Source organism: Diospyros lotus, chromosome 3 (assembly GCF_014633365.1).
Source record: "Diospyros lotus cultivar Yz01 chromosome 3, ASM1463336v1, whole genome shotgun sequence".
Lineage (NCBI taxonomy): Eukaryota > Viridiplantae > Streptophyta > Magnoliopsida > Ericales > Ebenaceae > Diospyros > Diospyros lotus.
The window spans coordinates 31121359-31138085 of record NC_068340.1 but is presented as its reverse complement, the minus strand read 5'-3'; the positions used below and the strand labels follow the sequence as shown (position 1 = coordinate 31138085).

The 16727-nt window shown below is 38.6% G+C and overlaps 1 protein-coding gene across 5 annotated transcripts in view; it reads right to left on the bottom strand.

Annotated features, from left to right (window-relative positions):
* Positions 1–16517, bottom strand: part of LOC127797071 (uncharacterized) — a 44185-nt gene extending 27668 nt beyond the window's left edge. For 4 of the 5 annotated variants that reach the window (XM_052329570.1, XM_052329574.1, XM_052329573.1 and 1 more), the window contains exons 1-12: positions 16332–16517; positions 16074–16134; positions 15766–15809; positions 15548–15611; positions 14607–14721; positions 14450–14517; positions 14249–14346; positions 13809–13980; positions 12847–13069; positions 2389–2515; positions 1076–1185; positions 841–936 (exon numbers count right to left, since the gene is read on the bottom strand). In XM_052329570.1, coding sequence (XP_052185530.1) covers positions 841–936; positions 1076–1185; positions 2389–2515; positions 12847–13069; positions 13809–13980; positions 14249–14346; positions 14450–14517; positions 14607–14721; positions 15548–15611; positions 15766–15809; positions 16074–16127 — 1171 coding nt within the window. In that variant the 5' untranslated portion in view covers positions 16128–16134; positions 16332–16517. The remainder of the gene's footprint in view (positions 1–840; positions 937–1075; positions 1186–2388; positions 2516–12846; positions 13070–13808; positions 13981–14248; positions 14347–14449; positions 14518–14606; positions 14722–15547; positions 15612–15765; positions 15810–16073; positions 16135–16331) is intronic. The other variant, XM_052329572.1, reaches the window with a different exon arrangement.
* Between the last annotated feature and the right edge of the window lie 210 nt (positions 16518–16727).

Genomic DNA, 16727 nt, shown 5'->3' with positions numbered 1-16727 from the left:
TCCCTATATAATGTCATGATGGAGGCAGAGGGAAGGAAGAGCTTTTGACAGTACAGAGAGTATTTGTTTTTCCTTTTGGTGGTTTATAGCAGAATCTCCCTTTTTCTAGTCTTTACTGATTACTTGCAAAATGTATACAATAAGAACAAGGCAGACAACAACCAGGAGCCAACAGTGCACAAAATCTACACAAATTTGAAGCCATAACCTTCAAAACGAAAGCATTATGACATCTAATAACTTCTTTTCAGCTTACATTTATAATAGCAAGAAACTTCTACAGCATATAGGGGCAACATACAGAGGAAGGTGCCAATAGAAAGAGAAACATTGTAAAGTTCACCATCTTTACCAAGGAGGCCTAGGAGCATGGGGATGCATCATTGCAATGCATGTCAAATCAATCTCCAACTTGAATATCAAAACGCGTTAACTTTCAACAGAAAGTGAAACTTTACAGGAATTCAGTTGAAAAACAATAGTTGTGCAGAATGTCTCCTTGATCTTATATGAACGTCTGAAAAAACTAGTCCGGTAAGAAGTTATTTCCTGGTCATACTGACACTTAAATGGGCCGCAACATCCCATAATGGAATCCAATGGACTAACACATGCATGTAGGAACCACGCTTCATGTGCATATAGGTGAGGAGCATTTTTATAGACACTTTAGCTACTTCAGTCTGAATGCTAAGAAAAGACAAAAATGAAGAACTCAGAAAAAGATGTAAGCACACAAGAGAATGTAGGGGACTTTCTGAAGGTTCCCCTCGTCAATTTAGAATCAATCACAATAGTGGAAATAAACAAAAGATGACAAAAGAAAAAGGAAAAGGATACCCTCATGAAAGAGATCTCTAAGCACACGGTCAAGAACAGTTGGTGGAGGTATGATAGCGGAAGACTTCAAATTGTCAGATCCAGGAGTTTCAACTGCTACGGAAAAAATAAGGGTGAGAAAATTTTGGCAATCTAACGTTGCATCATGAGTTGTTACAAGCAGAAGCTGTGACTTCTTGAAGAAATTACATATGTAAAGTAAAAATGACAGGACAAGCATATTGAGTGTTCAAACCTGAGACAAAATCTTCGATGAATTGAGCCTGAAAGGACATATCCAATGCATTCACCAAAAGATGCAATTGTGAAGCAAATCCAGTTGTGTTTCCACTGGATCCATCAGTGCTGAACAGTGAGAATCGTATGTTATACCAACATATTATTCCAGACAGTATTCCTAGATTACATTCAATAACACCATAGGAAAAGGAATATCTGCAATAAAAGGTATGCAAACTACAAAAGGAAGCTCATTTCTCTTAATCACTCTAGAGGGTTCCCACATTTTCATGGACAGATACAAGTTAATCCAAGATTATAGATTAAGGATTGGGTCAAGGAAAACGGAACTTTGACAAGAAGATCGGTGGGAAGTGGCGGACACAATGAAGAAGAAATTTAATAATGTGCCTCCAAGAGACATGATGGGTTAGAGAGAAGGTTAAAAAGTTGAAAGGACCCAGATATAAACTTTAGCACTTGAAGTAAGGATAGGGCAAGGAACGGAGTGGAGATTATTATGAATAAGACTTTAAAGGATGGGGGTAGTGAATGCGAAGAGAATACGAGATATGATTATTGCAACCAAATTGTTTTAGGAGAAAAGACTATGAATAATGTTATACACCACAAGTTGGGTTAAGAGAAGAGATAAGGACAAAATTTTTTTAGAAGATTTAGATGGTTTGGTACAAGAAATACCTAGAAGAGAAAAGATCGTTATAGGAGCTGACTTAAATGGTCATGTGGGCAAGGAAGAGAATGGGTATAGAGACGTACATGGAGGTTGATTAGGAGATTAGATAATGAAGGTAAAGCTATTTCGGATGTTGCCACAGCATATAAGCTCAAGATAGCCAACAGTAAGTTTAAGAAATGAGAAGAGCACTTGATCACATATAAAATATCTCTTATCAACTACCCAAATAGAGACTATGTTCTTATGAAACAAGAGGATCGCTTATGTTGAAAAGATTTGTGAAGTTACACCAGGAGAATATCTGACCACTCAACATAGACTTATGATCATTAACATCCATATCAAAAAATGAAGAAGAGGAAAAAACAATGTGCAACAAAGCCCAAGAATCAAATGGTAAAAATTAAAAGAAGAAAAACAAACTATTTCCAAGGAAAAAGTATAAGGCACAACAGATTGGACCAAATGTGGATTGAAATGGCAGCTACTATTTGTAATACAGCAAAAATGGAAAGAGGCAACATAGAGGCAGTTTTCAAAGAACTTGGAAGTAGGAAAGTTTTTTTTTTTTTTCGGGGTAAACTTCCCGCCGGGCGCTGGGGGAGGGGGGGGGGATGGAAGTTACTTACAAATTTGGAGACAAGTCTGGAAGTATGAACCACTTCTCTGCTTCAAAGGGTGAAGCATTTTCTAATTCAGCCATTTCCAGAGAATTTTCAATGGTCATCTCTGACCATGTGGCAATCAAGTGAAATCCTGCATGCATTTTGTTCAACAAAATAAGAAATTAATTGCCTTCCACCATTACAGAAGCTTGAAGCAAAGGGTTAAGCCCTTGACTAAAAACATTTAAGGTGTTAGTGTAAGACATCTTTAAGCAAAAAATAAGTTGCAAACACATAACTATCATGCAGACAATTAATCCTTGATAGAAATGCTGGCCATCCTAGACATAACCGTGAGTAATGGCATAATGAGATGCATAACAATGAAACCAATGTGTCAGATCCTAAGATCTGACAGAGGCTATTTAGGGTACAGATTGAGAATTAGAGAGAAAATAGAAGGAGAATTAGACTGAGAGGGAGAACAGCAAGAATTGGAGTAGAACAGAGGGTTCGAGAGAGAGGGAGAGAACAGAAAAGTAGAGGGAAAAGATTCAAGTATCATTCACATGAATCCCCATCCTCTTACAAGTGGCCTTTTATAGGCATAGGCGGGCTGCTCTTCAGTTATTGTAACTGAAAGCACAAATGAAAATAGCAGCAGCCATGTGCACCTAACAGAATTATAAACAATATGTAGCTCAATTATAATATTACCTCTCTATTGCCCCTAGGGTCGGGACAATTCCCCTCCTCTTAAAAGATTTCTTGTCCCCAAGAAATCACAACAACTGAACTACCATAGGGAACTGTTTTAAGTAGATCAGGAAGTGTCACGAGCCAAGGGAAATTAGAGGGGCAGCATTGTAAGTAGTCCCCATTGTTGGTTAGGAGCTATTTTGTAATTCTGTGACAGCACATGGGGGCTGTTATTCTAGAATATACTTTTAGTTATATTTTGTCCAGAACAACTCCTGCCAAAAGGTGCTGGTAAAGATTTTGTCCCTATCTGAAACTATGGATAGTGACAGTCCATGGATTTTAACAACAGAATCCAGCAATAGACGTGCCACTTATTGAGCTGTAAAAGGGTAGGCCAGACTCAAGAAATGTGCAAATTTAGTCAATCTATCCACCACCACCAAAATAACATCCCTCCCTTCAGACTTGGGCAATCTTTCCACAAAATCCATGGAGATTTGTTCCCAAGCTTGCCCCGGAATGGCCAAGCAGCAGACCAGGATAGGCAGCCTGATCATGCTTTCAACATTGGCATACCGCACAGGCCAAGACAAATGCAGTCACATAGGGGACCCTTAACCCCGAATGTCCCCCCAAGGGAGAGCTGTGCAAGGACTGCAAAATCTGCTCCTTCTACTGGTCATCATCCCCTACCACCAACCTCCCTTTAAATCTCAGTAATCCTGCTGAAAGAGAGTACCCCGGTTTACTCTGGTTTACTTGCGGGCCGAATGGTTAGCTGTGAGACAAGGGTCATAGCCCATTCTGATTTTTCATAGCTAGCTGAAATCTCCTTTACCCAATCAGGGACTATGGTTGAAATGGCTTGACAGCTGCCTGTTTCTTCCCTTCTTGATATAGCATCAACCACTACATTCTCCTTACCTTTCCTATATTGAATCACATAATCCAACCATAGCAATTTGGTGACTCCTTTTTTTGCAGCTGAGTATGTAATTGTTGTTGTAACAAAAATTTAAGGCTCTCGTGATCTGTCCTTATCACAAACTGATTCCCTTCCAAGTAATGCCTCCACTTCTCCCCTGCAAACAATACTACAATCAGCTCCTTATCGTATATGCTTAGTCCCAAATGCTTTGGGGCCAAAGCTTGACTAATGTATGCCAAGGGCCTCCCATCCTGCACCAACACAACCCCTATCCCCATGTCACATGCATCAGTTTCTAGGATAAATGGCTTTGAGAAATCAGGTAAAGCCAATATAGGTGCCCTAGTCATGGCTCTTTTCAATACTCGGAATGCATCCTCAGCACTTGGATTCCATTGGATTAGAAAGTTGCAGGAGCATTTGTCAAACCAAAGGGCATGATAGTGAATTCATAAAGCCCTTAGTGAGTTATAAAAGCAGTTTTGGGAATATCAGGAGGGTTCATCCTAATTTGGTGATACCCTGCTCTCAAGTCTAGCTTAGAAAAGACAATGGCTGAGGTCAGTTCATCTAGTAGGTCCTCAATGATGGGAATTGGAAATTTGTTCTTTATGGTTATGCCATTCAATTGGCAATAATCCACACAAAATTGCCAGGTCCCATCCTTTTTCTTAACAAGGAAGACAAGGGAAGCAAAGGGACTTTGGCTAGGTTAGATAATTGATTTGGCTAGCATTTCTTTGACCAATTTCTCTATCTCAGCTTTTTGAATAGGTGGGTGTAAGACCTAATGTTTACAGGTCCAGCATTAGGCTTAAGGTGAATAGAATGGTAAAAGAATCGGTTGGGGGTAAGGTAGAGGGTTCAGCAAATATATCCTCAAATTCAATCAAAAGAAATGTAAAGGATCCCAAGAATGTGCCTCTGAAAGAGAGAATAAGGCAGAATCAGCTGCAGGTATAAGTTGTCCACCAGCCTTCACTTCCTCCTTGCAGTCATCCTCCAACTCAACAGCATAGATAGTGTACATTTGAGCCTTTGAACTCCCCTCTTGTTGGAGCATTTTCTGCATCTTCTTGCCTGTAATTAGCTTACATTCTCCAGCCTCTAAGCTCCCTGTCAAGGTCAATTTCTTCTCGTCCATTTCAAATGTTACCTCTAGTTTGTTGAAATCAAACACTAGAGGGCTGATAGTTTTCATCCAATCCACCCCGAGGACTATATCACGCCATCCCAATTTCAGGATTCTGAGGTCTGCTGTGAACTCCTGCCCTTGCATCTTCCATTGAAAGTTTTGACACTTAAATCTACTAATCATCTTGCTGCCATTGGCCACTGTAACTGATAAGCCAATGTGGGACATTGCAGTTCCATGGCAGTGGCTTCACGGGTGCTGCCACTGTCTATCAAAATCATCAATCTCCTCTTCCCATAATTCCCCTTTACATTAATTATCTTCCCCAATGGACAGCCTTGTAAAGCATGTAGGGAGATTTCTCCATCTTCCACCCCTGCTGTCCCTTCCTTTACATTTTCCATTTCGACAGCAACAACTTCTTCTCCTTCCACTTCTTCTTCTAACCCCTCCATTTGCAACAGCTGCCTCTTACATTGATGACAGGGGCAGTATTTTTCCCCACCTAAAGTATAGCCCAAGCTGCCTTTTCTGCTCCATTGATAGGGGTTTAACCGGGGTTGGGCTTGGTAAGGCCTTAGGAATTAAAGTCCCTCTCGGAACTGCAGGCTTGCCAGCTTTTATACTACCTCCAACTGACTGGCTGTTCACCAGATACGCTTTTGGCTACAGCTTGTGCTCCCTAAATGTAGCCTCAGTGCCAGCTCTTGCAGCCTGGCCTTCTCCGCAGCCTGTTTTACAGTAACAGGGAACATTGTCTTCACTGTAGGCTATTGTTGAGTTTGCCTAGAGTTTTTGATGCGGTAGAAGATCAGTGATGTTGAAGTCTATCGGCTGGAAGTTTCAGATCAATTAGGGCTTTTAAATATAAGTGTAATTACTTTGTAATTTGGAGGGCCTAATTGTAATTTTCCCATAGTAGTTAGTTACCTTGGGAATCTCGCCATTTTCTATTTATAGGAGAGCGAGGTAGGCAGTCGAGAGAGTCATAGAGAGAGCTTCTGTTTTGTCTATGTTCGAGTGAGGAGTTTCCGTTCTTGAGAAAGAGAAAGGCGGTTTAGTCTTGTGTATTTCTTGGGATAATGTGTGCTTGTACTCGGGGAGATAGATAGTGTTTAGAAGCTTGGTGTACTGGTCATTATCATCCTAATAAAGGCTGTTTGGAGTGGGTGTTGATTGTTGGATGTAGGTTTTGCCAAAAGGCATTCCGAACCAGGGTATATCGTGTCTCTTATTGGTTTGTTTGTTTTATCTTTCCTAATTTTCTGTTTCGTTGCTGGTTTGCGTTGGTTTCTGTTTTCTGCGAGTTTCTTTGAATTCGCAAGGGATTTCTCTTTGTTTGGCTTCGGGCAATCAGTCCTAAATATCAACAATCTAGTATCAGAGCCATCCTTCGTCCAAGATAAGTCTTCTTGTCCTTGACACTTTTCTTGATATCTTTCTTGTTGTTTTTTATTAGACTCTAGTTCTAATTATGGCTGCGACAAGATATGATATAGAAAAATTCACTGGCCAAAATGATTTCGGCCTTTGGAGAATTAAAATGAAGGCACTTCTAGGAAACCTAGGACTGAAAGGAGCATTAGAAGAAGAGAAAAAGTTACTCGAAACTAGTACCCCTGAACAGAAACAAGAATATAGTAAACAGAGGGAAGAAATAGATGAAAAGGTATATAATACTTTAATTCTTAGTCTTGGTGATAAGGTTCTTCGAGAGGTCTCAAAGATGACCACTGCTCTATCCTTATGGAATAGGTTAGAAACCTTATATTTGACCAAAAATCTTTCCACCCGGTTGCTCTTAAAAACTAGGTTTTTCTCATTTAAAATGGGAGAGGGGCAGAAACTACAAGAACATATAGATGACTTCACAAAGTTATGTTTAGATCTTGAAAATATTGATATAAAATATGATGATGAGGATAAGGCTCTTGTCTTATTGCACTCTTTACCAAGATCTTATGAGATTTTTGTTGATATATTAAAACACGGTAAAGAAAACCTGTCTCTAGATGATGTTATTGGAGCTTTAAACTCCAAGGAACTTCAACAAAAGTTAGAAGTCAAGAATTCTATAGGAGATGCTCTTATAGCTAGGTCAAGGACAGAAAAGAAGGATCAAAAGACCAAGGGAAGGTCTAGATCAAAGTCTAAAAATGGTAAGAAAACAGTAAGGTGTTTCTTATGTCATGAAGAAGGTCATATTAAGAGAAATTGCCCAAAGAAAAAGAAGGAATTTCAGAATAAAGAGAATACTGAGATATCATCCTCAATCTATGAATTTGATTATGATAGTGCTGATGCTCTAGTTGTGTCAAAAACCGAGGACAAACAGGCTTGGGTATTAGACTCTGGTTGTTCCTTCCATATGACTCCCCATAGGGATTGGTTCCTAAGCTTTAGGGACATAGATGGGGGTAAAGTCCTTTTAGGAAATAACCAAGAATGTAAAATCAAAGGGGTTGGGGATGTTAAAATCAAAATGCATGATGGAATAATTAGGACATTGGCTGCTGTAAGATATGTACCAGATTTTAAAAGAAATCTGATATCCCTTGGAGAATTAGACAAAAGCGGATACTCCTATAGAGGAGTTGGTGGAGTCCTTAAGATAGTAAAAGGATCTCTCATATGCATGAAGGCTATCCTTCAAAATGGCATATATATGCTGCAGGCTTCCACTGTAGGGGGAGAGGTAGCATTAGGAGAGGGAAAATCCTATGGGCAGTCTAGACTTTGGCATTATAGGATGGCTCACATCAGTGAGCAAGGACTTAAAGAATTGGCTAAGCAAGGGATTTTAAGTACTGAGAAAGTTACAGCTATAGACAAATGTGAAACATGCATATTTGAAAAATCTGTAAAAGCAAAATTCCCTAAAAGGGCTACTCACTCCACTAAGGCCCCTTTAGAATATATCCATTCTAATCTGTGGGGTCCTTCCCAAACCTTATCTCATGGTGGAGCCAAGTATTTCCCATCTATAATTGATGATTATTCTAGATTGGTTTGGGTTTATGTTTTAAAATCAAGGATAAAACTTTTGAATCTTTTAAAACTTGGAAAACCATGATAGAAAATCAGAAAGGAAGTAAAATTAAAATCATTAGGACTGACTGACAATGGTTTGGAATTTTGCAACAAGGAATTTAACCACCTATGTAAACAAGAAGGTATCCTAAGGTATCTATCAGTTCCAGGAAATCCCAAACAGAATGGTTTGGCCGAGAGAATGAATAGAACTCTCTTAGAGAGAGTTAGGTGCATGATTATTCATGCTAAGCTGTCCAAATCGTTTTGGGGAGAAGCCTTAGTCTCGGCAGCCTATGTTATTAATAGGTCACCATCCACTGCCATAGGGTTTAAAACTACCTATGAAATGTGGACTGGTCACAAGCCTAATATAGATCATATTAGGGTATTTGGGTGTATAGCTTATGCTCATTCCAAACAAGGTAAGCTGGACCCTAAAGCTATTAGGTGTTTGTTTATAGGATACCCTGACGGAGTTAAAGGCTACAAACTGTGGAGTTTAGATCCAGATATGCCTAGGACTTTTGTAAGCAGAGATGTTACTTTCAATGAAGAATCTAACATAAAAGACTTCGAGGGAAAGGGAGAATTAAAGGATGCCAAGAAAGAAAAGTCAGTAGACATAGATCTATCTGAAGAACCAATGGGTAAAGGCCAAAATGACTCTCAAGATCAAGAGGTAAGTCTTCAAGAAGAAAATGAAGGGTATGGAGAATTTTCTCCAAGTCAGTAGGATGATTATGAGGGATCCTCTGCAGGTCAGCAAGAGGATTATGAAGAATCCTCCTGCTCAGAAAATTCCCTTGATCCAGAGAGATATAATGTGGCTAGAGATAGGCAGAGGAGGGTTTCCAGACCTCCAGTAAGGTATGGCTATTCTGATTTAGTTTCCTATGCCCTGTTAAGTGCAGCTACAGAAGTAGGGGAAGAACCTCTTTCATATAAAGCAGCAGTAAAGTCCAAAGATTCTCAGAAGTGGCAAGAAGCCATGAAATCTGAGATGGACTCTCTTAAATAGAATAAAACTTGGGTCCTTGTAGAAAAACCCTTAGGAAAGCGGGTTGTTAGCTGTAAGTGGATATATAAAATTAAGGAAGGAGCTGGAAAAGAAGATAAACCTAGGTATAAAGCTAGGTTAGTTGCTAGAGGTTTTACTCAAGTAGCTGGTGTAGATTTCAATGAGGTATTTTCACCTGTTGTAAGACATACCTCAATAAGAATCTTGCTTGCAATTTCAGCTCATCAAGACTTAATTTTAGAACAAATGGATGTTACTACAGCTTTTCTACATGGAGATTTAGAGGAAAATATTCTTATGGAACAGCCTAAGGGATTTAAAGTAAAAGGTAAGAAAGAACTAGTTTGTCTTCTTAAGAAATCTCTTTACGATTTAAAACAATCCCCTAGGCAATGGTATAAGAAGTTTGACTCATTTATGTTGTCCCAAAGGTTTAAGAGGAGCTCATATGACAGCTGTGTCTATTTTAAACATATGCCCAATAATGTATCCATATATTTTCTCCTATATGTAGATGATATGTTGATTGCAAGTCAATCAACCAAAGAAATCATGAATTTAAAACTGAGTTTAAAATCAGTCTTTGAAATGAAAGAATTAGGAGAAGCTAGGAAAATATTAGGCATAGAAATTAAAAGGAATAGACAGCATAGGCAGCTAATCTTGTCTCAACAGTCCTATCTTAGCAAGTTGGTTAAGAAATACAACATGAGTGATGCAAAGGGTGTATCAGTACCTTTTGCCCAACACTTTAAATTGTCTCATGAGCAGTCTCCAAAGGATGGAAAAGACATTAAGGAAATGAGTAAGATTCCTTACTCTAATGCAGTTGGGAGCTTAATGTACAGCATGGTCTGTACAAGACCAGATTTGGCCCATTCTATGAGTGTATCTAGTAGATTTATGGCCAATCCGGGTAAAGCTCACTGGGATGCTGTAAAATGGACTTTTAAATATGTTAAAGGGACTTTAGGTATGTCTTTGGTTTATGGTGGAGGAAAATTAGAATCAAAACCTTACATCTTAGGGTTCACAGATGCAGATTTTGCTGCAAATATTGATAAGAGAAGGTCTTCTACAGGTTATGTATTTCAGCTATGGGGATCTACCATAAGTTGGAAAACAAACCTGCAATCAGTAGTGGCTTTATCCACAACCGAGGCAGAGTATATTGCTGTAACAGAAGCAATAAAAGAAGGTCATTGGCTTAAAGGAATCATTAGTGAACTTCTAGGAATAGATGTTAAGGTTAGGCTAATGTGTGATAGCCAAAGTGCTATTCATTTGGCTAAAAAATCCCTCACACCATGAAAGAACCAAACACATAGATGTTAGGTATCATTTCATTAGGGAAATTCTTGAAAAATAAGAGATAGCCCTAATAAAAGTTACAGGAGAAGAAAATGCAGCTGACATGTTTACCAAAGTTGTCCCTAAGTCTAAATTATAGCATTGTTTATCCATTCTTAATGTTGTTTGTGTTTAATATGATCAGTGTTTTGTCTTCATCCAGATAAGAGCAAGTTTTAGGCTATCGAGTGGAGAACTCAAGGCAAATGGTGGAGAATTGTTGAGTTTGCCTAGAATTTTTGATGTGGTAGAAGATCAGTGATGTTAAGTCTATTGGTTGGAAGTTTCAGATCAATTAGGGCTTTTAAATATAAGTGTAATTACTTTGTAATTTGGAGGGCCTAATTGTAATTTTCCCATAGTAGTTAGTTACCTTGGGAATCTCGCCATTTTCTATTTATAGGAGAGCGAGGTAGGCAGTCGAGAGAGTCATAGAGAGAGCTTATGTTTTTGTCTATGTTCTAGTGAGGAGTTTTCGTTCTTGAGAAAGAGAAAGGCGGTTTAGTCTTGTGTATTTCTTGGGATAATGTGTGCTTGTACTCGGGGAGATAGATGAGTGTTTAGAAGCTTGGTGCACTGGTCATTATCATCCTAATAAAGGCTGTTTGGAGTGGGTGTTGATTGCTGGATGTAGGTTTGCCAAAAGGCATTCCGAACCAAGGTATGTCGTGTCTCTTATTGGTTTGTTTGTTTTATCTTTCCTAATTTTCTGTTTCGTTGCTGGTTTGCGTTGGTTTCTATTTTCTACAAGTTTCTTTGAATTCGCAAGGGATTTCTCTTTGTTTGGCTTCAGGCAATCAATCCTAAATATCAACAGCTATAATTCCTCATTCAACCCACTAATGAAACTTAATATCAGTCAGTGTTGGATGGGAATTTAGCATAAGTGACTTCAACTCCTCAAACCGTACTTGGTGCTCCATTACGGAACTTCTTGTTTCAGCTTCTTAAATTCTTCAATAACATCTGCCATAGATCTTCGCAGAAATCCTCTGCAAACTCCTACCACCTACATACATTCCTCATCTAACTCCAACCTTGGAACCAAGCATCAGCTATATCATTGAGATATGCTACCACCAAGTTCACCCTCTGATTTTCGGCCACCAAATAGGCTGGAAGAATCCCTCACACTGCTGAATCCACCATCTAGGCTTGTCCCCTTCAAAGATTGGAATCTCTAACCTAGGCATAGGTGTATGAGGATGAGTAACATAATTGCCCCTTACCTGGACCTCTGGTTCAAATTCAGCCCGATAATCCATTGTCAGTAAATCAGGAGCATGCGACAAAATCCCAACTCCTAGAGTGGCTCTAGGGTGAAATTTGGCTGGCAAACTCGCTCTCCTAGATATGATCTCTAGGACTCTGTTGATTCATTGATTGACATTAGCAATCCCCATGTGAAGTCTAGAGAGTTCTTCCTTCATACCTTGATCCAATGCCTGCACGGCCTCCCAAACTCAAAGGTGCTTTCAGCTCTACCCAAACTCACCTCCTCTTGAGTTTGGTATAACCCGAGATCCATTGTGTCAAGCCGGACCTCTAGTTGCTTCATTCTAGTCCTTTGGGCCATTCCTCCAACCGAATTTGCCCCTTCCATTCTATAATGAATCGCCTCCTCCGATCGGCAATTACTATCTCCTCCAATCAGCACTTGTCATCGATTAGGACTAACAACGGTCGCGACTCACAATCCCCGATCCAATCCGATCGTTGAAACCCATTGCAACTGATCACTATGGATCAGCAACCTTCAGGTCTGCTCGCAATCACTACAAATTCAAGATTGCTCGAACTCTAATTGCAATCATTGTGATTCAACGATCGCCCTCATCCTGCATCCACTTCACGCCCTCATCCTGCATCCACTTCACGCCTTCCTTACTCGCCGGAATCTTAGTTCAACAGCCAAGGACCATCGACCCTAATACCAATTGTCAGATCCTAAGATCCAACTATAGCTATTTAGGGTAGAGCTTGAGAATTAGAGAGAAAAATTAGGGAGAATTAGACTGGAAGAGGGAGAACAACAAGAATTGGGGAAGAACAAAGGGTTCGAGAGAGAGGGAGAGAACATAAAAGTAGAGGGAAAAGATTTAATTATCATTCACATGAATCCCCATCCTCTTACAAGTGGCCTTTTATAGGCATAAGCAGGCTAACTGAAAGCACAAACGAAAATAACAACAACCATGTGCATCTAATAGAATTACAAATAATATGTAGCTCAATTACAACATTACCCCTCTATTGCCCCTAAGATTGTGACACAATGCAACAAACATAGGAGGGGGAAAGAGAGTGTGTGTGTACCTTTTATAGGGTCCTCCCCAGAATACCATTCACTCCAAGGACAATCATCGTCCCATTGTGTTTTGTTGCGGATGTCACCTCCTGAATTTGCACCAGATTCACTAATTTCAGTAGCCTGCTGCACTTCATCATTGTCATCATCATAGGGAATAGTTTTGTAGGTTAGCTTCATCCTAAAGTACACTTTGAAAGGATGTGCTGAAAGATCCAATGTGGAGAAGACCTTCAAAAGAAAATTATAAAACTATATCCATCAGAGCACATCATAACTAGGAAGGACTACAAACAAAGGTCAATTGTGAAGAATTATGCAAGAAATGAACACCAAAATGAACACTAAAGATTTCTATAACAACATTCTTGCACCAATTTGGCCAGCATGAATACAGAGCAGAGACCAGTCAACATCTTAATTTACAGTAAACAGGACAAGATAGATATGAGAAAGATCATACAAAACTTTCAGGCTTAAGAAGAATCAAAATCTCACTGCCCTCTTGAGTGGCAACATATTAACAACACTTATCTCAACAACTCTACGTAAAGGCATCCCCAATGCATGAGGCTCCTTGCTTTGTGAGAGTCATTTTTGTACGCAACCTTACTGTTACTTTACAAAGGGAGTTTCCACAACTAAAATTTGTGACCTTCTAGTCACAAAGGAGCAACCTTATTGTTACCATGTGGTGAGGTTGCAAATAGAATACGACATAACAACAACATGCCAAACTTTAATCCCACTATACGGGATCGGTTGAACAAATTCTAATTCATTTCTATCTATGGTCAAATAAAATACTATATATTTAGAATTTTTCAATAGAATAATAACTAGGTCAGCTATATTTTTAGAATTTTTTTATTTTATAAGTTGTAAATAGAAAACTATAAAAGAGTAGCATCAGATGCCTCATACAAAAGAAAAACAACTACAATAAGAAGGAACTGTGTAGAAAACTCACAAATTTTGAAATAAATAATTCGTGTAACCCCTCCAAGTGCATGAGTTTCAAAGGAACCTGTCTACCAATACGATCAGCCTCAAATCTTCTAGTAAAAGTTGTTCCCATGTTCTGGATCCCAATGTATGCTTCCCTAGAAGGATCGTGCACTGGTACAAATGCTGGCCACAAACTGCCTCATTGAAGAGTATAAACTCTCACAATCAATTACCTCCTCATTTTGAAGAGCACAACCAGTACAACAATAGAATCCATATAAACAGATACATGTATAGCATGAAATCCATTCATTAGCAATAGATCTTTATAAAAATTGAAAACATGTAATCTCTTTTGGAGGAAATTATAAAAAAAAGAAAGCTGATGATGATAGAAGTTGCTTATATATTAATGATAACACCAAAGGATGTCTGTGATTTTATAATTTAGTACCAGCCCACCTTGAACAATTTGACAATGCAATAGCAACTGCACTTAAGAGCTTGCTAGCCTCTGGTGCATCAAGAACCACACCGCTGGCACTCTGAGGTGCAATCACCTGGCGATTAAGTTTGTGAAAACCAAAACTGCAAAAAACTTAGATAGGAAAAATGAAAGCACAAACTAGTGTTTGAAATGCAGATGTCAAGCTGTAAAGCTACCAGAAATTCCTTCACCCCAAATGACAACTGAACATCATGCAAAGTGCCACTCCAGTCTGCTTCTTTACCTGGATCAAAGCGATGTGTATATCAAATAGTAACAAAGAAAAAACCTCCACTTCTGAATTAGATAGCTCCAGCAGAATTTCTTATCAACCATCATTTTTGGTTTCAAAGTAGTACTCCATGCAATAGCTTTTTGTAGCATACTTCAAATCAAACTTGACTGTATATAAGCTCTTTGAAAAGCCCAAACAAGCAGCACCCTTTTCCTGCAGCAAAATTACAGATCATCAGCATTAGAGTAATCAAATGAAGGTAATAGCACATACTTGACTTCTGCTCATAATTTTAACAGTACAACTGCTGTGATGCTTGTAAGTGATGATGGGATACAAAAAGCAGATACGAAAGCCAAACCATCAAAAGTTGCATATGAATCATGCCTTGTAAGAAAAATAGAAAAGATTGACTTTTAAGATAGAACAAAGTAAATCACTAATAGGTTAACTACTTAAAATTTTTAAAACTATTAAGTACAGCATAAAACCAATTTGAAAATATTATCCTAACTTTTATTTGAATACATTGCAATTTTCAAAAGGAATAACAAACTTCAGCCCTCGTAGATCCCTACTCCTGATGGACAATGCAAGCATATACTTCAATAGCTGAAGACTCTTGTAGCACATATTATCTTTCTCTTTTAACGTATAGAATTGACTGCGTGATTGATGACGGAATATAAACAAAATAGCTTTTTTAATTTCTAAAAATCTAATGCATGAGTTACCAAACAACACTATCAAACTCTAATATAACTAGGTGGGGTCAACTACTGGATTGTAGCTCACCAATCATCTTTATGCATAAGATACCTACAGAATTCGATTTGCTAGTACAATAATAATAGGTGGGATGTAGAGAAAGTGAAAATCCACATGGTAACAAAATTATTTGATTTCCACTGACTGTAATCATCAAAATTAAGTAAAACAATACCATCATTTATATGTGAACTGCACCCAGATAATATGCATGATTTATCACTTAGTGAATGTTGAAGATTATAATGAATTATAACCCAATCAAACATACCAGCAGATTTTTTGGACCATCAGCCAACCATTGTCGACAAACAGCTTCTATTTCTGATATGAACCTAGAAATTGTAATGGTAACATTAGATTCTTCTGATTCTTCCAAGTTGCATGACTTAGCAGGTATTAATTTTCAATGAAAAGGGGGGATGAGAGAAAGAAAGGATAGTCAAAGGAAAGCCATATATGGATTAAGTAATGGTTGAGATGCTGTACCTTTCCCATGAAGAGGCGACAGTGAAATCATCAAACCGTTCAAACTGGAAATGATTCAGAAATTGTCAATTTTTGTCCGCCATTGCAATAAGAAGATAAAAACTGGAAATCATACATTTACTCGGCCAAATGTTAGGACGTCATCCTAAACAAATTTAACCTGGTTTCGTGTGCGATCATAACAACATTGCCCCATCAATTTTAATTACGCAGGTGAAATAAAAGTAGCGCAGATAAAGCGGAGGACCGATAAATAGTTTCTTATCCAGTAATATGGTAGTTTATACTGATTCTTATCTCCTGATTACCTCCTGTTCTTGGTCATCGGCTTCGACGGCAGATTGCTTACTGGAGGACGCCATGAGCTACCTGATACAGAAGAGCCAGTAAACAAATAAAAACATACTCAATGTCGGTTGTTCCTGGTCGTCCTTGATAGCTGGTAGCAGAGCAGCTCAAAATTGGTAGCTATCAGATAATGTAATTACGCTGTTGTTCTTTGTTTCGGAGTCGGATCAAGTATTGGTTAACGTTAATTCAAAGATAAATCAAGGATCGAGCCTCACCGAGCGTTGATGTGAATCTGACCGTTCTGGAATTCGATTTGACTCTGAAGCTAGGAACCCTAATTTCCTTCAAATGAATTAATGATCGCGAGGAGCATGACGATCCGTTTGCGTGACGAGGGAAACGGAGGAGAACGACAGATCGGATCAGGGCATGGTTCATACACGGTTAAGCGCACGTTTGGCTCGCGTGCGTACGATCTTTATGCGGCGGGGTGTACATCACTTTTTTACATCTTAAATTACATAAAATGATATTATGATCAAAATATTTCTCGTCTCTATATGCCTCACGCATCTTTATGTGTCTCGTGAAATATTTTTTTGTCATTAATATCCATTTGTATAATCTAAAATATACACAAAGATATACTAATAATATTTATTTTTTTTTAT